This window comes from Asterias amurensis, chromosome 19 (assembly GCF_032118995.1).
Source record: "Asterias amurensis chromosome 19, ASM3211899v1".
Taxonomy (NCBI): domain Eukaryota; kingdom Metazoa; phylum Echinodermata; class Asteroidea; order Forcipulatida; family Asteriidae; genus Asterias; species Asterias amurensis.
The window spans coordinates 7,797,232-7,818,303 of record NC_092666.1 but is presented as its reverse complement, the minus strand read 5'-3'; the positions used below and the strand labels follow the sequence as shown (position 1 = coordinate 7,818,303).

The 21,072-nt window shown below is 38.2% G+C and overlaps 1 protein-coding gene across 1 annotated transcript in view; it reads right to left on the bottom strand.

Annotated features, from left to right (window-relative positions):
* LOC139951334 (roundabout homolog 2-like) overlaps positions 1-21,072 on the bottom strand; it is a 286,406-nt gene that overhangs the window by 222,624 nt on the left and 42,710 nt on the right. Inside the window, exon 2 of the mRNA XM_071950186.1 lies at positions 2,597-2,930. Coding sequence (XP_071806287.1) covers positions 2,597-2,669 — 73 coding nt within the window. The 5' untranslated portion in view covers positions 2,670-2,930. The remainder of the gene's footprint in view (positions 1-2,596; positions 2,931-21,072) is intronic.

Sequence of the window (21,072 nt, the reverse complement as noted above, 5' to 3'; positions counted from 1 at the left end):
TTCATGAGTCTCATGATTGGTCAACCCTGTATCACATGATGAATGTACTTCGCTTTGTTTAGAGCCTAGAGCTACTTTCATATATCTTATAGATGAACCCATGAGAGAGGCAGTACAAGCCCACCTCCTAGGCAGTACAAGTCAACCTCCTTTGTTAGTCCGTGTCTGAAACAGCGTCTTCGGCTACAGCTACGGCTAGATCTCGAGCGTCTTCAACACAGGCAGACGCGGTGACCAAGCCGTAGCTGCAGCCAAAGTTGATGTTTTGGATACGGCCTTAATCTTTTGTATTTTTGTACAATGTTCACCTGTTGAGTCCAGTTTACAAGGGATCATACTCTTTAATGGAAATGTATACCTTTGGTTTTCGCAACCCTTTGATTGTTTTAATCCTATATAGATGTATAATAATAATAATAATATAGGTTAAATTTCATTTCACAAAGTTTTTGAGTTATCGCAGAACTTCCCTAGGAGTTTAGTCCATTCAGGAATATCAATTTTTAACTGGAAAACACAATCTGAGAAATTAATGTTTAACCACATTACTTCAAAGTGAAATGGTTTTCAAAATGCCTCATACTATGCCTTATGCTTATACTATCTAGGGTACTTCTAACCAAGTAAGTTTTTATTGCCACTAATTTTAGGGGTAGTTACCATAGCTTTAACCATCATGAGGGAGATTTGCATCACTTCTGATCAGATCAATATCAAACATTTGTTGAATAATTTGTTGACCAGTGAAGCCATTGATGATAACAATTGTCAATTTTAAGAATCCAAAATACAATCGATTAATGCAGAGCATGAACACATCCTGCCTAGGGGGATGCCAAGTGAATATTTTTGTATTCTCTGGATTTCTTGCAAAGTCAAAATACCATTGAGGAAAGCGATACAATTTTTTACTTTTCATAAAGACAGTGTACACTATTGGTAATTGTCAAAGATCAGTCTTCTCACTTGGTGTATCTCAACAAATGCATAAAATAACAAACCTGTCAAAATTTGAGCTCGATCGGTCGATGGAGTTTCAAGATAACTATGAAAGAAAAAACCACCCTTGTCACACAAAGTTGTGTGCGTTTAGATGGTTGATTTCGAGACCTCAAGTTCTAAACTTGAGGTCTCAAAATCAAATTCGTGGAAAATTACTCCTTTTTCCAAAACTAGGTCACTTCAGAGGGAGCTGTTTCTCACAATGTTTTATACCATCAACCTCTCCCCATTACTCGTTATAAAGTAAGGTTTTATGCCAATAATTATTTTGAGTAATTACCAATAGTGTCCACTGCCTTTAATGATGTAAAAAAATAAATAACGCAATTCAGCCTCCTTAAGTTCACAAATTTACAAATAATTTACAGGGTCTACAGAAGGTAATGGTGAAAGACTTCTCTTGAAATATTATTACATGAAATGCTTTCCTTTTTGAGAAAACATTAAAACAGTATCAATTCTCGATATCCAGAATTACAGATTTATTTTAAACACATATCATGACACGGCGAACCGTGCAGAAACAAAAGTGGGTTTTCCCATTATTTTCTCCAGACTCTGATGACCGATTGAGCCTAAATTTTCACAGGTTTGTTATTTTATGTATAAGTTGTGATACACGAAGTGTTGGCCTTGGACAATACTGTTTACCGAAAGTGTCCAATGGCTTTAAAGCCATTGGACCCTTTCGGTTCAGAAAAAAAATAAAAGTTCACAGATTTACAAATAACTTACAGGGTTTACAGAAGGCAATGGTGAAAGACTTCTCTTGAAATATTATTCCATGAAATGCTTTACTTTTTGAGAAAACAGCAAAACAATATAAATTCTCGTTAACGAGAATTACGGATTTATTTTAAACACATGTCATAACACGGCGAAACGCGCGGAAACAAGGGTGGGTTTTTCCGTTGTTTTCTCCCGACTCCGATGACCGATTGAGCCTAAATTTTCACATGTTTGTTATTTGATATAGAAGTTGTGGTACACAAAGTGTGGGTCTTGGACAACACTGTTTACCGAAAGGGTCCAACGGCTTTAAGGCTGTGAAGCTTATATTTGTGAAATAAACCAATCAATATAACTCCCAAAATGACCCAAGATTAACATTGTAAATATAGCCATAAAACTTAAATACAAAGATATTGGTATTAGTTTCTCAGGCTTCTAAGTTTTTTGTTATCAATGTGACAGGATCTTCAAGCTGCTTCCGGAAAGAAAAAAAATGAAAAAAACAAGTATGGCTAAAAGGTCCTATTTTGAATTAAGAAAAATCACACACTGCATCATAAAATATATCACAGGCTTATTAATACCTCGAAGCTAGCTATACCTGAAATTAAAGATGGCAATTTTTTTTATTTTTTTTTTCTTAAAATGGTTTAAATCTTTGCATTATTAAAATTTTGCCTCTGTATAAAAATCCACACAAACCATTGAGGTAGAAATTATTCTACACGCTGCATAATATGGTTTGACGTTTGACTTTACCAGCATTCCATCACTTTGTATATACTGGGTTGATCTACTGACACTCAGCGTGTTATGGTATTGTGTTGGTTGAATCAATAAACAAAGCAATGGAAATACTTACCTTGCGCTTGAGATGGTTGGATATGCCTCCACATGCAGATTGACACCACTAATAGCCTGATGCAGTATGTCATCCTGTTTTTTAGTCCTCAGCTGATGATGGTCTCTCCTACAATCAATGCTAGCACATAACACCTTGCCACCTTGTGGTCATACAACATTCACATCGATGTTCCCCCGTTTCCTAGAGATCGCTAGTTCCTTCTCTTGATATCCAGTGGTGGTATGGTACAGCCGGGCTGGCTGTATACACACGTTGCTCCTCTCTACTTCACTGCTTTACTACTGTTCTCCTGACCCTGAATGACTGGTCTAGTTGTAGCCAGCGGTAAGATCTGTGAGAGTGTAACGCAAAGTGTGCCCACAGTGCAATTAATGAACAGCAGTATGAATGGTGAGATTACAAGGGGCATCTCCACTCTGTATGGAGGGGTGACCAAAACTGTATGGTTTTTCCCATTTTTACAACCCCTCTATGTTGTTCAATTCAGCGGGAGTATGTAAGTTAGATGACTCTAGAAATTGTATGACTATGGTCAGCTAGTCATGCTTTTGCTCAGAAACCGCCTCAACTGGAGAGAAATTGTGTGATGGGCAAAGAGTTTGTATCACATTGGTTGTGTGTGCACTCATTTACAAAAAAACTGTTATCTGTGTGAGGTCTATGTGATAATCACAACAAAGGGGTAGGTGTGTGAACTGGGTCAGTGGTCAGTCCTGGCTTTTGATAAGAGGAGATAAGCCCATTACAGAAACCACTCCTTTGATTTAACTTGCAAACATGTTCACATAACAACACTCTTGAGAATAGAGTCTCAAGTGCTATTCACACGGCAGCAATTTAACTGGGGTCCCTTGCTTAATTTTAGCATGGTTGTAAAGTGTAGCAATGTTTAACAAGATTTTGCAACAGAACTTGGACAGTAGAAGAACAATTGTTTTCCTTTAAAGCCATTGGACCCTTTCGGTCGAGAAACAAACAAAAAAGTTCACAGATTTCCAAATAATTTACAGGGTGTACAGAAGGTAATGGCAAAAGACTTCTCTTAAAATATTATTCCATGAAATGCTTTACTTTTTGAGAAAACATTAAAACAGTATCAATTCTCGATAGCGAGAATTACGGATTTATTATAAACACATGTCATGACACGGCGAAACGCGCAAAAACAGGAGCGGGTTTTCCCGTTATTTTCTCCCGACTCCGATGACTGATTGACCCTAAATTTTCACAGGTTTTTAATTTTATATGTAAGTTGTGATACACGAAGTGTGGGACTTGGACAATACTGTTTACCGAAAGTGTATAATGGCTTTAAACGAGGTACATTGTATGTACAACCATGCTATAATTTAGCAAGGGACCCTTGATAAAATGCTCTTGTGTGAAAGGGACTTAGGTCCCTTACAAAAAGGTCCTATCTATAGGCAAAATACTTATAGAATCCTATATAGGATTTATATAGGATTCCTATAGAATTCCTATAGATTTTTCGGCACTTCTTTTATTCCTATAAGATTCTTACAGGGTTTTTTTTGTAAGGGGTGGTAATCACATTTAGATCGCAGGGGACCATTTAACATAATCTCTGGTTACCTACCCATTAATTGATCATGAAAACAATTCTTCTTTTTCTGAGAAATTTGCACAGATGGTTACCGCCCCCCAGAATAAATGTCTTCACATTTCTCCGTTTCCTGTTTTTTTTTATTATTAATTGTTTAAACATTAACTATGAAAATCAATTTGTAAAAGGAACCATGTAGCTTTTTTCTGTTGATGTTTTCAGTCATGAAAAAAATCAACTGAATGTGGATATAATACAAATTTTTAATTTGTCTAAATCCAGCTTATTCCCGAGGAGGCTCAGGTTTCAGTGATGCTTCTTGCACTATTAATAGGCTATGTGTGTGTCAAGATTTCTATAGATGAGGGAAAACAGTGTGGCTGGCATAGCAACCTTTGAACATTATTAATATTTATACTCCACTAGAGTTAACATTAAATCTGTATAATACCAGACTACATGCATAAATCAATGCCCATGTGCAGTTGTTATCCTTTTTATCCAAAATTAAAATAAAAAAATTATAAAAGCAGTTAAAATATTTTAATACGGAACACCTAGTGGGTGGGAAAAGTCATAATAAAAGTCTTAGTGACAAATAATGTTTAAAGGCACTGTGCACCTTTGGTAATATTGTCAAAGACCAGTCTTCTCACTTGGTGTATCTCAACATATGCATAAAATTACAAACCTGTGAAAATTTGAGCTCAATTGGTCATTGAAGTTGAGAGAGAATAATGGCAGGAAAAACACACTTGTCGCACAAGTAATAATTATGGCTTTCAGATGCTTGAATTAGAGACCTCAGCTGAGGTCTCAAATTCAAAGTGAGAAGTTACTTCTTTCTCAAAAAACTACGATACTTCAGAGGGAGCTGTTCTCACTATGTTTTGTATATTATCAACAGCTCTCCATTGCTTGTTACCAAGTAAGTTTTTATGCTAACATTAAAAATTATTTTGAGTAATTACCAGTAGTCCAGTGCCTTTCAATAGCTTAGTAGAAATGAAAGGGTGGCAAAATAGCTATCTTTTCAAAGGTAGAGAAGGGGATGCCTCTTGGACCCCAATTCCACTACTTGTTCAGAAAAGGATTATAATTCCTTGTTTAAACTTGATTTTTTATAAAAAATAATAATTACCTTGCTTTTTTTATACTTGCGCTTCTTGCTTTACACTTAACAATGTTGTTGTTGTTTATGCTTGGCAATTTCATTGATTGAATCGTCATGAATTGCATGGATTGAAACAAAATGTACTCAAGGACGTAAAGTGTTTCAGTTGTTTGTCTGGAGTATGGGGGGTACACTTGAACCAACCATGAACAAACTTACAATTTTCAAATCAATAATGTATTTTCCATAAATGGATCGGGGGGGGGGGGTTGAGGGATTGTCAATCTTAGAATAATTTTTGGCTCCAAGTTAATCAAAGGCACTTGTTATGTTTAACTTAAAATTAAATTTTCAAATCAATAATGTATTTTCCATGAACGGATCGGGGGGGGGGGGGGGGGGGAGTCAGCAATTGTAAACCAAAGGCTCCAGGGCAATCAAGGCAATTGTTATGTTTAACTTAAAATTAAATTTTCACATCAATAATGTATTTTCCATGAATGGATTGGGGGGGGGGGGTGACTGCCAACCAAAGAATCATTTCTGGCTCCAAGTTAATCAAGGCACTTGTTATGTTTAACTTAAAATTTAGTAATATGTTAAACTTAAAATTTGCTTTCATTTTCAGCTCGGCAAACATACAACAGCGCTTGGAAAAACATAGTAGGTATATATATTACAAAGTTGATGACAACCTTTTGGATCATGAATATCCAATGATGAATATGTGGCATGGCACTTGTTATGTTTAGCTTAAAATTTAATTTTCAAATATTGTATTTTCCATGGATGTATCAAGGGGGGGTGAGCAATTGCCAACCAAAGGTTCCAAGTTAATCAAGGCGCTTATTATGTTTAGATTAAAATTAAATTTTCAAATCAATAATGTATTTTCCATGAATGGATTGGGGCGGGGGGGGGGGGTTCAAGTGATTGCCAACCAAAGAACAATTTTGGCTCCAGGTTAATCAAGGCACTCGTTATCTTGAGTCTTGAGTAGTGTGATCCCTTTGCAGCACAAATTTGGCTAAACTGGGATGGGTGCAGCATGGCGTCACAGCCGTAATATAACTTAAAATTTAGTAATATGTTGAACTTAAAATTTGCTTTCATTTTCAGCTCCGCAAACATACAACAGGGCTTGGAAGGACAAAAACGACGACACTTTTTTGATCATGAATAATTATATCCAATGATGAATACATAGCAGGCTAAAGATCACTGTGGATATTCTATGGATTAGTCTGTCTATGTGGACAGACTGCATACATGTCACACCTGAGGAGGTCCTGGGCAAACCACAATGCAGTGTGCTTATATTAGAAAAGATACAATCCCACACCAGCACAAACTCCATAGATGAACACAAAACACACAAGACATGGCATTGATCTCTTTGTACTATAATGGGGCAATAACTCATCCAACTACAATAACCAAATTCCTGAATCCAACAGTCAATATCAACATGTAGTGTAGAAAGGTTTACCCTGTGTCAATGACAATGACAGCTTATGCCATGTTTGCTACATATATACATATAGCTGTGTGTATTGACAAAGGCTGTCAACTAGCACAGGACATCTCCTTGGCATTGGGTTGTACAGGGTATGGGTAGAGCTATGGGTAGACAAAAGCAACACTTGGTAATCCGACACTGTTTATTGCTGATGGGTATGTTTTGTGATTCTACATCTCTCTACACCCACTGTCTCTGCTTGAGAACCCCCTATCCATCACCCCATCACATCTAGGCTACACAATGAAAATTCTTGTTCCATGGGTTCTGCAAAGTTCATTTTCAAAATAATTAGTAAAATTGTATTTTACTGCAGCCAGTCTAATGGAACACAATTAATGTAAACTCTGACTGCATGTATTTTTTTTTATTTTATAAAATTTTATTTTTTTGCTGCATTTCACTTAACTGTAACTCACCTCTGAAATGTTTCTAAGGGAAAGTTGAGGTACTGATAAAGAAGAGAAAATTTGAGGTACAAACCAAGGTGTTGAATACGTTTGGCCTAATCCTCAATTAAGAAGCAGTAACTTCATACTAGCACTGCAGTCTAATATTTCATATCTTTAATACTCTGTGCCATTGGTAGTGTCTGATGGTGTCTCCTTTCTTGGTGCTAATGTCTTACACCCCAAGGCTGATGGTCCCCAAGTAGGTCAGACGATATGACGGGCATTGTGCCTAACTTCTTGACAATCCCTGCACCGATTGAAGGTTACTGTGTCAGCAAGCTGTGTATTGTTGTGATGTAGCCTACAGCATCACTACACCCTACCTTACTGACTCAGCAGTACATGCAGTAAAGCAACTAGTCCCATCACTGACTGCAATTTGGATCAATTAGCCAACAGCAAAAAAGGGGAACTTCCTGGTCTGAATTACAACCCATTACACCATCATCGGACAAGCCCATTGGATGACGGCTTTCGCACTGGTCAATTATCAAAACAAGGGTTTTAATTTGGAGTTGGAGATGTGCTCTGTCAAGTTCTTTGTGCTGACTGTTTGTTTGGCAGACAGGGGCTTGAGGAGCAGATAGATTGGACGGTCTGAAGAGACCTTCATTCAGGTTGAAATGTGCCTTGGTGGTCAGTGACTCATAATACACCTAGGCTACCTCCTACTCTACAAGGACAGACCATATGGACTGTGTCTATAGAACTTATTGATAATATCAGAAGTACCCTTGCAGCTAAGAAAGCGACAAAAAAATTAAATGGGAAGGTAGAGCGACGCCTTCTTGTAGCATACATACATACATAAAATCAAGAAGGTATAGAAACAATCAAAATCAACAAGATCAAAATAAAGATTTGATATTGTCAAAACAGTAAATCACCGTATTCCAAGAATTAAACTCTGAAAATTTAAGTACAATCTGCCTTAGAGGATTATTCCATTAAAAGAAATCACCAAAACAAAACCCAAGTTGAAATTCCCAAAAGCAGGCCTGAGCTTCTGTGGCTTAACATCACAACATTGACTGGACAATCCGATAAATCTACTCCGCGGTAGTAGAATATAGGAAGACAGTTCTCTAAAGAACTAACTCTACCTGGCAAGTAGATACACAAACCAAATATATATTGATACCTCACCATGCAAATCCTCAAATCATATATATAGGTTGCTGTTGTTATTGTAGATTGACAATGCAACCTACAGTCCTTCTAAAACACAAGCAAGATTTTTCTAACATCCCTCTCAAAACATGACTGCTTCCTACTCCTTGCAAACACAGCTTTTAGTATGTTAGTCACCGGCCAATCATTGCAATGCCACTGCTTGCCGACCCAAGGTGTGTAATCTTGTTGAGACGGCGAGCAAGAAGGTGTAAAATCATAAAGGAGGCCTACGTTGATACAATACTGACTCAGTTCAGTTACTCAGGCAGCTAACTGCATGCATGTGGAAAATTGAGTTAAGCCATAGAGAGAATCCGTCTGAGTGAAGCAGGTAAGGCCAAGTAAAAAAAATACCAGTTGATCGTTCGGGTTTTTCCAAAAATAGGAGGATGAGGGCCTTTTTATTTTTTATTTCTTTCAAAGGTCACCAATTCTTCAGTTTAAAGTCACCAGCCACTTTATGTAGTTACAAGTTCCTAAAAGATTAGTAAGTTTAATGTATTATATACAGAGAAAATTTGTCTCTTTGAAAAAAATGTAAAATAAAAAAAAAAAAATTAAAAAAAGAATGCAGCCTCAAACAAAGAATGAGGGAGGGGACGATTAACTGGTATTTGTTTTTATTTGGCCTAATGCAAGGATACTTGGTAGTGAATGGCATATGGTGGGTTTGCCTCTAGCATTATGGTATGCTTTGTCTTGCCTCCTCCTTTTGTGCACTCTAGATCTGTTTAGTCACTTTCCAGAAGGAGATGGCAGAATGACTCTAACTATCTTATTCCATCAAAACGATTCAAGATAAAAATGCATTTTTTTTATTTCAAGTTTTAGAAATGAATTCCAGTGTATAAAATGAACATTATGAAATTTATTTAAATGATAACAACTCCTCAAAATATTTAACAGGATATATTTTTGCTGTTCCTGCATTTCCTCCAACACCTTCAGTCACCTTTCAGAGCCTTGACACTCTTACAAGTCTGGATGGTCTTATATTAAGTCTATGGAGAAAGGATACACCATAAGACCAATATTGATTATCTGCACAGATTGTGGGAGCTAAGCAAGCAGCACACACAATAGCCCATCTTCATTGGTCCAAGTGACTTAATCCTTTATGTAAAGAGTTATTGTGTGAGCCAATCTGGTTACAGTGATCATACTATATTGACAATGCTGTTTGAAGTGAAGTCAAGTATGACTAATTGGAGGGGTTGTTTGACAGGATTGGTTATTGTTACTACCTGGTCAGTAAGTCACCTACTTTGAGTTCAGTCAGGTGTGTAACTCTCCAGCCTTGTGACCAGTAGCCAAGGTGCAGTCACAATGCTCATCCCAACAGGATATCTATAAATATTTACTTATTCAAGTTTCCCCTTATATAAACAATACCCATAGCCTTTCTTTAACCCTTTTCGCACGACAGCTATTTAGCAAGGGTTCCTTGCTTAATTTGAGCAAGGTTGTGAAATAATACCATTTCTTCAGCAACTCAAGCAGGAAAGATGGTAACTTACATCACATAATGGAGAAAGGTTTCTTTCCTCCATACTTTTAACCACCATACTGGTGTAAACAATTTCTATATGCCCCCCCCCCCCTGTATACTCTGTTTTCCCAAGTTCTGTGACAGAATCCACAGGCAAGTCAATATGGTGAGAACCAAACGCAAAACCTTTGCATTGCCATCAAAGCAGATGTCTTACCACTAGACCATGGAGCTAGCCTGTTGGTGGGTACAAGCAATTCCAATTCACTTTATAACAAGTTATGACAATATCCCATAAGGGGGATTGGAATGAATCTAAAGGCAAATCAAAAGGGTGAGATTTTAACCCACAACCTTTGCATTGCCAGAGCAGATGTCTTACCACTAAACCATCGAGCTAGCCTGTTGGCTACAAGCATTTCCAATTCACTTTATAACAAGTTATGACAATATCAAATAAGGGGGATTGGAATGAATCCACAGGCAAATCAATAGGGTGAGATTCGAACCCACAACCTTTGCATTACCAGAGCAGATGATGTCTTACCACTAGACCATGGAGCTAGCCTGTTGGCTACAAGCAGTTCCAATTCACTTTATAACAAGTTATGACAACATCCAATAGGGGAGATTGGAATGAATCCACAGGCAAATCAATAGGGTGAGATTCAAACCCACAACCTTTGCATTGCTAGGGCAGATGTCTTACCACTAGACCATCAAGCTAGCCTGTTGGCTACAAGCAGTTCCAATTCACTTTATAACAAGTTATGACAATATCCCATAAGGGGGATTGGAATGAATCCACAGGCAAATCAAAGGGGTGAGATTCGAACCCACAACCTTTGCATTGCTAGGGCAGATGTCTTACCACTAGACCATCGAGCTAGCCTGTTGGCTACAAGCAGTTCCAATTCACTTTATAACAAGTTATGACAATATCAAATAAGGGAGATTGGAATGAATCCACAGGCAAATCAATAGGATGAGATTCAAACCCACAACCTTTGCATTGCTAGGGCAGATGTCTTACCACTAGACCATCGAGCTAGCCTGTTGGCTACAAGCAGTTCCAATTCACTTTATAACAAGTTATGACAATATCAAATAAGGGAGATTGGAATGAATCCACAGGCAAATCAATAGGGTGAGATTCAAACCCACAACCTTTGCATTACCAGAGCAGATGATGTCTTACCACTAGACCATGGAGCTAGCCTGTTGGCTACAAGCAGTTCCAATTCACTTTATAACAAGTTATGACAACATCCAATAGGGGAGATTGGAATGAATCCACAGGCAAATCAATAGGGTGAGATTCAAACCCACAACCTTTGCATTGCTAGGGCAGATGTCTTACCACTAGACCATCAAGCTAGCCTGTTGGTGGGTACAAGCAGTTCCAATTCACTTTATAACAAGTTATGACAATATCCCATAAGGGGGATTGGAATGAATCCACCAGGCAAATCAATAGGATGAGATTCGAACCCACAACCTTTGCATTGCCAGAGCAGATGTCTTACCACTAGACCATCGCGCTGGCCTGTTGGTGGGTACAAGCAGTTCCAATTCACTTTATAACAAGTTATGACAATATCCCATAAGGGGGATTGGAATGAATCCACCGGCAAATCAAAGGGGTGAGATTCGAACCCACAACCTTTGCATTGCTAGGGCAGATGTCTTACCACTAGACCATCGAGCTAGCCTGTTGGCTACAAGCAGTTCCAATTCACTTTATAACAAGTTATGACAATATCAAATAAGGGAGATTGGAATGAATCCACAGGCAAATCAATAGGATGAGATTCGAACCCACAACCTTTGCATTGCCAGAGCAGATGTCTTACCACTAGACCATCGCGCTGGCCTGTTGGTGGGTACAAGCAGTTCCAATTCACTTTATAACAAGTTATGACAATATCCCATAAGGGGGATTGGAATGAATCCACAGGCAAATCAATAGGGTGAGATTCAAACCCACAACCTTTGCATTACCAGAGCAGATGATGTCTTACCACTAAACCATGGAGCTAGCCTGTTGGCTACAAGCAGTTCCAACTCACTTTATAACAAGTTATGACAATATCCCATAAGGGAGATTGGAATGAATCCACAGGCAAATCAAAGGGGTGAGATTCAAACCCACAACCTTTGCATTGCAAGAGCAGATGTCTTACCACTAGACCATCGAGTTAGCCTGTTGGCTACAAGCAGTTCCAGTTCACTTTATAACAAGTTATGACAATATCCCATAAGGGAGATTGGAATGAATCCACAGGCAAATCAATACGGTGAGATTCGAACCCACAACCTTTGCATTACCAGAGCAGATGATGTCTTACCACTAAACCATCGAGCTAGCCTGTTGGCTACAAGCATTTCCAATCCTTATAGCATCGATTCACTTGATAACAAGTAATGACAATTCACTTGATAACAAGTTATGACAATATCCCATAGGGGAGATTGGAATGAAATGTAAACAATGTTGTCGTTTGACTAGAACATTATAGCGCTTAGAGCAGGGACAAGAGCAAGGCTTTGAACAACCACCTGCCATTCAATCCTAGATATTGGTGCAACAGATAAATGGAGCTACACATAATGACCTGTATGAAAGCCAGACCACCAACATCTTGAAGCTTAACGCAGGATAGATAAGCTCCATCAATTCATGCATGGATTACCTATTGATTCATGTGCCACTAGTGTGGCTCCTGAAATCAAATCCTATGGGGACATGTAGCTTCTGTAACGGAAATGCGTGCACATCAGTGTTTTCAACTGACAAAAACACTTCAGTATTGTACAATGAAAGAAAGAGAAGAAAAAACTGCTTAATTTGACTAGTTTGTTGAGCTACGGTTGGCTATTCCAAGCATGGAAGAGGCCGGAATGTCTGAGTGTTCAACTTGAAATGGCAGTTATGCATGATGTCCGATTTGGACGCCAGGAAAAGTAGAGCAAGGCAGGGGTAGGTACGCAATCATGGCCCACGTATTACTCCATCAAGTGACTTATATGCTTGATTGTATCTCTACAAGAGTCTGAACTAAACATCAAATGACATCATCAGGTTCATGTATTAACCGACCAAGCATTACTCGACATAACCCTGTCAATCAGCATGGCTTATTAAAACTTGCGTATTAAAGCATTGTATTAATGTAATTTATATCTTTGTGCTGTTGATACTTAAAGTCACTCTAACTTGTTTTAAAAGATTCAACTCGTACAACAATATAAAGTTCTTTTTAATGTTCTCTGGAACGAGACACTTCGAGAAGGTACTCCGCGGCAGTCTAGAGGGCAAGACAAGTTCCCAAAAGAACACAGTCAATGGCAAGAAACACATTATGTTCTCTGAAACCAAAGATGCATGCTACAGTCAGATTCTTATGATCAAGCAATTCTCATTCTTTACGTAAGCGCACATTCCCCCTCCCCCACCACCCCATTGCATGCCCCCTTCCCCTACCATGCCCCCCAATGCACATATTCCCCCTCCCCCACCAGCCTCCTCGATCCCCATACCAGCCCTCAATGAACATGTTCCATAGGCTGCTACCCAATCATCATAAATTCACAATTTAGACCTTTCTGGAAGCCTACACATCCCACTTAGTCATGTTCAATGTGTGTATTTGTAATCAGGAGCCAAGACATGCGACCAACCAGTGTTTCTTGAATTGTAGCTGATTGAATAGTTTTGACAAGTGCAAGAAGTGTCTATTTGATTGCCGTTGGGCATCAGCACAGCTAGACAACCCCCTTGAGCAACACCCACAGACAGTCAGCCAAGTTATAATGGCAGAGGATCCACTGTGACTGAGTTTGGGTCTGTTTGAGTCATAAGCCCTTTGGCTCGAGATTGTGAATTTCCTAATTAATTAACCCAAAGAGAAAGATATGACTACAAATTCAAATAGAGTGACTTATGCTTTAAAGACACAGGGGTGGATTTCACAAAGAGTTGAGACTCGTCTTATCTTGAGTTAGGACAAGTTATCCGTCCTAACTTAAGACTAGCTGTACATTTTTGATATCTCTTAGGACTAGTCCTAAGTTAGGACTAGTCCTAACTCTTTGTGAAATCAACCCCTGGACACCTTTGGTAAATGTCAAAGACCAGTATTCTCACTTGCTGTAACCATGCATAAAATAACAAATCCTAAAATTTGGACTCAATTGGTCATCAAAGTTGCAAGAGAATAATAAAAGAAGAAAAAAACATCCTTGTTGCAGAAATTTGTGTTCAGATGCTAATATAAAAGACTTCAGGCCTGAAGTCTTTAACTATTTGAGTGAGAAATTACCTCTTTCACAAAATCTATGTTACTTCAGCGGGAGCTGTTTCTCACAATGTTTTGTACTCTAAACAGCTCTCCACTGCTCGTTATCTAGTAAGTTTTTATGCTAACAATTATGTTGAGTAATATTGTCCAGTGCCTTTAAAGCCATTATACACTTTCGGTACAGGAAAAAAAAAAAAAGTTCACAGAATTACAAATTACTTACAGGATTTACAGAAGGTAACGGTGAAAGACTTCTCTTGAAATATTGTTCCATGAAATGCTTTACTTTTTGAGAAAACATTAAAACAATATAAATTCTCGATAGCGAGAATTACGGATTTATTTTAAACACATGTCATGACACGGTGAATTGGCGGAAACAAGAGTGGGTTTTCCCGTTATTTTCTCCCGACTCCGATGACGGATTGAGCCTAAATTTTTACAGGTTTCCCTTATTTAAAAACAGAGAAACTACCACAAGGAGCAGTCAGTCTGCCAAGCATCATTCCACTGGGGTTCTTGCAGTGAATTTTGCATTTATCACATTATCGCACGATGTTGTTATAAATCAGTTGCTCTGGGTATCCAATGTAATAAATAATTAATGGCAACGCAGGGATGCCACCAAAGGGTCAATTAAAAGAAAACAGTGGCTATACATCAAGTACTATGAAAAATTTAATATAAAATAACAGGTGAGTTTGCCATTAATTTCACATTGCATGTTGAGTTTGACGGCAGTGGGGAACAGACACCTTCTAGCTCTCTCCCTATGCCTCAATGAATCCCTAATTGACTGAGCACTAAGTAGTCATTAGTTACTAAGCTACAGATACTATGGTTTAACTTGCCTCCATGCCTCCGTGTCAGTGCAATTAAGTCTAATTTATACTTCATCAAAACAAACTAATCTTGTCCATTTCACAGGTCTATCCTTCCCACTTAACCTCACTGAGGATGTCTTCATCAAGAGGTCAGCTAGACTCTCTTGAATCCGGACTCTCTGTCCTTCGTTCTTGATTGACTCATTGTATTGCAGTTATTAAAGGATCAATACTAGTCAATTCCCTTTTTTCAAAAAGGGTTGTTCAAAACACCTGTGTTAATTGCAAAGAATTATACATCATTAGTTTGGGGGATGAGCTTCGATTTCGGTACACTAATTTCCAATGAACATTAAGCCATCATGAGTCAGGCTGTAGTGTTAGAGTTTCATCAAATGAGGTAGCCAAGCTATTAGACAACACTGAATGGTGGTAAAAATACAAACTGGCTATCGGACGGTCGGTTTTTCTCATCTTATTATCTGTAGTTTCAGGTAAAATCCTTTTAATTAAAGAGGGCCGAGAAGCACTATAGTTTTCGTGTTTCCACAAGCGCATGTGATAACAAATTTATCTTCAAGCAAACTTCAAGCAAGGCATGTGACGATCAGCATTTCACACAAACGCGCCACTTTTGGGATAGCTCCGGGCTACTTATCATCTTGCCTTGCTCTCTACCAACCACCACGTTCAAGCTTGGGATCAGCTTCTGACATCACACGCCTAACCGAACACTCAACCATCAGAACACTCTCATCTGCTCACAACTTTCTCCTATATTGCTCCCCGAATATGGAACAACCTCCCAGTACGTAAAGAAATTTGAACTCTTTGCCTTTGTTCAAAAAATCTCTTTTAAGAAACTTATTTGTATCAGATGTAATTTGTTGTAGTTCAGTTCCTTTGGTTTTGCTCTTTTCAGCACATTGATCTCGATGAAAAGGCGATTTACAAATGATGTATGTATGTATGTATGTGTAGGCTAATTAGGATGCAATAAAGTGCCCTGTTGAATTTGCTCTCCTGCAGTCAAACATATGGTCAATTGCCGTCAATTTCACCAAACTCTTCCTAACTTACAATTAATCTTAGGACTTAGGGCAAGTCCCAGCCCTGCACTGTAGCATGCAAACCTTAAGATTAATCCTAAGTTAGGAGTTACTAGTCCTGACTCGAGATAGGATTTATCCTAGCATTTCGTGCAAATCGGCTGCTGGAATGTTAATATTTAATCAAATTGCATTTTCATCTTCAAACATTGTGATGTTATTGTTAATTATTGTAAATACAATATTGTATCCCTTTAAAGACATGGACACCTTAAGTAATTGTCAAAGACCAGTCTTCTCACTTGGTGTATCTCAACATATGCACAAAATAACAAACCTGTGAAAATTTGAACTCAATTGGTCGCCGAAATTGCAAGATAATAATGGAAGAAAAAACACCCTTGTCACATGAAGTTGTGTGCTTTCAGATGCTTGATTTCTGGACCTCAAAATTTAATTCTGAGGGCTCAAAATCAACTTCAAACTTCTTTCTCGAAAACTACGTTACTTCAGAGGGAGCCGTTTCTCGAAGTGTGTTATACTATCAACAGCTCTCCATCGCTTGTTACCAAGTAAGTTTTTATGCTAACAGTTATTTGGAGTAATTTCCTTTAAAATAAAGAGCTACAACCGCTTCACACAAAAATAACAGTTTGTTTAAACTTCTCATTTGGGTTGGTCAGAGCAGCTGGCAAATGACACACTTGAATAATCAAATCTCATTCTACAAATTTGAGATACTTTACATACTACCATGAGACTCCCATCAAGTCAATGACCATGTAGACACATGTTTGCCATGGATTATTAAATGTGATCAAACACATGCCTGATATCAAACTGGTGAGTGGAAACAGCTACTTGAAGGGTATCTCTGGGTACCGGGCGATTGAGTCTCAAGTGTTTCAGGAGCAAGGTCATTAGCAATTAATGTTGAAAATCGTTATGAAAATGAAAATTGGAAAGATGATCATTTCTCTGATGTTTTTTTTGGTCAAAAAAGGAAATATGATATTCAACATGGATTTTTTTTTAATGAGCACTGTGAAGTGTGAAATATTAAACCATTTTATTGATTTGTGTTATCTTCTCCTTTTTTATTTGATTTATTTGTATCCCTATTTTTGGTCAAAATTATTTTGGGGGCTGTTCAGTTTTTAGGTGTTTTAATTCATAGTGGGGTTTCAATGTATTAAAGGGCTCCCACAACACACTGTGCATTTTTTAAGTGTCTTTAAGTGTTTTTTTGTTTTAAATTTATATTTCTATTTATTGTCATCTTTGTTTTAATGTACCTATGTACCCCTGTACTGCAATGGTGCAATTTCATGTATTTTATCTGTGCAATTTTTTTCTCTCAATATTTTTACCTTGTAATGCCACATAATTCAACTTTGTGCTGCCAGTTAGTTTTATAATGAAAATAAATGAATGATTGACTGACTGAATGAAATTGTTAACAATGTTCTGCCGTTTATTTCAGTCCAAAGGTTACTCAATGGTACATAGAAATATAGTCAACTGTAGTTGCATTTGTTGCTTAGTGATAGATTAAAGGCAGTGGACACTATTGGTAATTACTCAAAATAATTGTTGGCATAAAACCTTACTTGGTAACGAGTAAAGGAGAGCTGTTGATAGTATAAAACATTGTGAGAAACGGCTCCCTCTGAAGTAGCATAGTTTTTGAGAAATTTTTCCACGAATTTAATTTTGAGACCTTATATTTAAATCTTGAGGTCTTGAAATCAAGCATCTGAAAGCACACAACTTCATGTGACAAGGGTGTTTTTGTCGTTTTATTATTATCTTGCACTGACGACCAATAGAGCTCAAATTTTCACAGGTTTGTTAGTTTGTGCATATGTTGAGATACACCAAGTGAGAAGACTGGTCTTTGACAATTACCAAAGGTGTTCAGTACCTTTAAGCAGCTCAGTTGGTAGAGCACTGGCATGTGAACCCAAATGTCTCAGGTTCAAATCCTGTTCCATCGTCAAGTGTTCGTTGCTCATCACAAAAATGCTTTATAATTACCCAATCAGTTTCTCTCTATGAATCATTATAACTGCACAAATATCCCACAAGTGGGCACCTGTCATCCGGATGCTAGTAAAATGAAACACAAGTATTCAATACCAACAAATAATTCTTACTGCTGTTAAAACACACTTGAAGCACAAACTCATGGTCTGTGTTTATACTACTGTGTTAAATGGAACTTAATGTTCATCAAACCACAAATTAGTTAGTGACATGTTAGTTGCTTGTCTCTCGTATTTGATATAACAGCTGTAAGTCCTTGATGCAGGTATGGGACCCTTGTACAATTGTGGTATCTATCAGCCACAACCCAATTCCATCAAGCGCAGAAATTTATTCATGGGCGGAACCAGGGATGATGGAGCAAAGGGAGCTATTGCCCTTCCTTGGGGCAAATCATTTTTTTTTTTTGCCCCAAGGAAGGGGGGGGGGGGTGAATATATTATACGGACAAAAATGAGCAAAGGAAAAGACTAGACAAAAACAGGGGTGCAAAAATGAAAAGGAATAATTAGGGGGGAAAAAGGTTTGAGGCCAGAAAAATATTCCTAATGTATGGTTAGGTTTCTAGCTTATTTCAGCTGTCAATCCTGCTGGTGTGTCAGCAGGTGTTGCTACTGCACTCACGTAACCCAAAGATAAAACAAAAGGAACAAGAAATAAAATATCATCTGATCTGAGCCGCCATACAACCCCAACCAAAGCTGTTACAGAATGTATTCCAAGGTATTCTCTTACTGCAAACTAACCATGGCCCAATTTCATAAAGCTGTTAAAGCAGAAAATACTGCTAGACAGTTTTCTTTGCTAAGCAAAAATTGGGTGGGACAACAGTCACACCAATGTATATTTAATGTTATTTTGGCTGGGAAACCAACTCTGTTATTAAGCAATATTGTTCTGTGCTTAGCACGTTTTTGTGCTTACAGGCTTTTTGAAAATGAGGCATGGTGCCAATGCACAAAACAGGTTTTGGTTACCAGTAAATATAGACGAGGCCAATGGTTTGTAAATGATCATTAAGCTTGGCCGCCCCAGCAGTAGCAGCACACAAAAACTGTTACATATTCAAGGAACACAGTCTTGAAGAAAAGTTCCAAGTCAGAGTCTCTGACCATCATGGGGTCCAAGTCAGAGTCAGTGTCAATCCTATCAGCAGCAGACAAATTTGTGACCCGCTACGTGAAAATGAGTCAGATGTTGACAATTTCAAGGATTGAGTTATATGCTTGACTGGAAAGAACACACAACAGCAGTAATTTGGTCAATGTCTTAGCTTTGGGTTGTATCGTGTTGCTGAGTTACTTCTGTTTGAAATTAGCCAATACATCAATACATCATGAACAACGAATTACAAGTAAAGTGATGTTTTAAACTACCATTTCGTGCAAAAGGATACAAATTAGACATACGTATGATCAACAAATTTGTGTATTTATAGCTTTTGGGGGGGGGGGGGCACATTAAACTGTCCATTACTTAGTAATGCATTGGGCGACATCCGACTCATTTTCACGTAGCGTGTCACATTTATGATAGATTTTGATATATGTGTAATGTGTTTTTTTGCATGCTTAACGAAGCAGGCATTTTTACATGGAGTCATTGTCAAAAGTCATGCTGGAGAGATTCCATGTCAAAAGGAGGATATGGGCACTCATAATAATTGTTAGTATAAAAAGTTACTTTGTAACAAGCAATTGACAGCTGTTGGCAATATCGAACATTGTGAGAAATGGCTCCCTCTGAAGTAAGTTTTTGAGAAAGATCAGGGCCCAATTTCATGGCTCTGCTTACCGTAATTACAGAATCAGCGCTTACGGAAGCAGGGAATTCTGTGCTTACGGCAAGCCTATTTCACGGGTTAGCGGCGAATTTGGGCTTCTACGCGTGCGTACTCCACGTTACTAGGCATTCTACGCTTAAGAGGCTAGCGCAGAAATTCGGCGCTGCACGTAAGCGGGGAATCGTGATCTTAAGCGTAGAATTCGGCGGTAAGCAGAGCCATGAAATTGGGCCCTAATTTCTTACTAAGTTTAAAAAGACTTCAGGCCTGAAGTCTCTAGAAAGTTTTAAGGCATCTAATTAAAAGCACACAAATTTGTGCAAACAAGGGTATTTTTTCTTTCATTATTCTCTGGGAACTTCGATGACCAATTGAGTCCAAAGTTTCACAGATTTGTTATTTAATGCATAGGCCCTATGTTGTGAGAATTCTGGTCTTTGACAATAACCAAACATGTCCAGTGCCTTTAATTTCACCGTAAAAAAAAATGAAAAAATAATAAGGCAAGTAAAGCAAAATCTTCAAAATGGAGACAAAATATTAGATTGCACTTGGCATAAATAAATGACATGGCACTCGCTGTCTACTGAACAACCCCTCCTACGCTATTCACATAGGCCTAGTTGCATACAACTGGCTAGAAAGCTGTTTTCTACATATATTACATACAAAATAGGCACAACAAAGCATGGTAAAGCAAAACCCTAGTTTTCAAATGGTTACATAAATTATGTGAACGATGCCAACCTCTTCCTAGATTGCACTGAAGAGGCATCTCATGTTTTAATTTTCCCTGGGCCCTAAAGCAGGCCCCAAACCCCACACTGTAAATGCTTTGCGCTGTGCACTTAGGTAGTTCGCAGATACACCGCAAGCGTGTGGCACACGATATCAACACTCTTTTGTCATGCATTCACACACTGACATGGTTGGGAGGAATAACTATTTTGGAGCAGAGTTCCCCCCCCCCTCCACCCTTCAAACATAATATCCAGTTTTTAGTTTTTAAAGACTGTATAATGCATGTTACATTGGGTTTTTTCATTTACCTTACGCTTTGTTGGCCCAATGATGATCAAACCTGTCTGATGCCTATGTACATAAGCCATATGGAACAAGTGGGTCTTTATGACATGTTAGATGTTTGGTCAAATTTGCT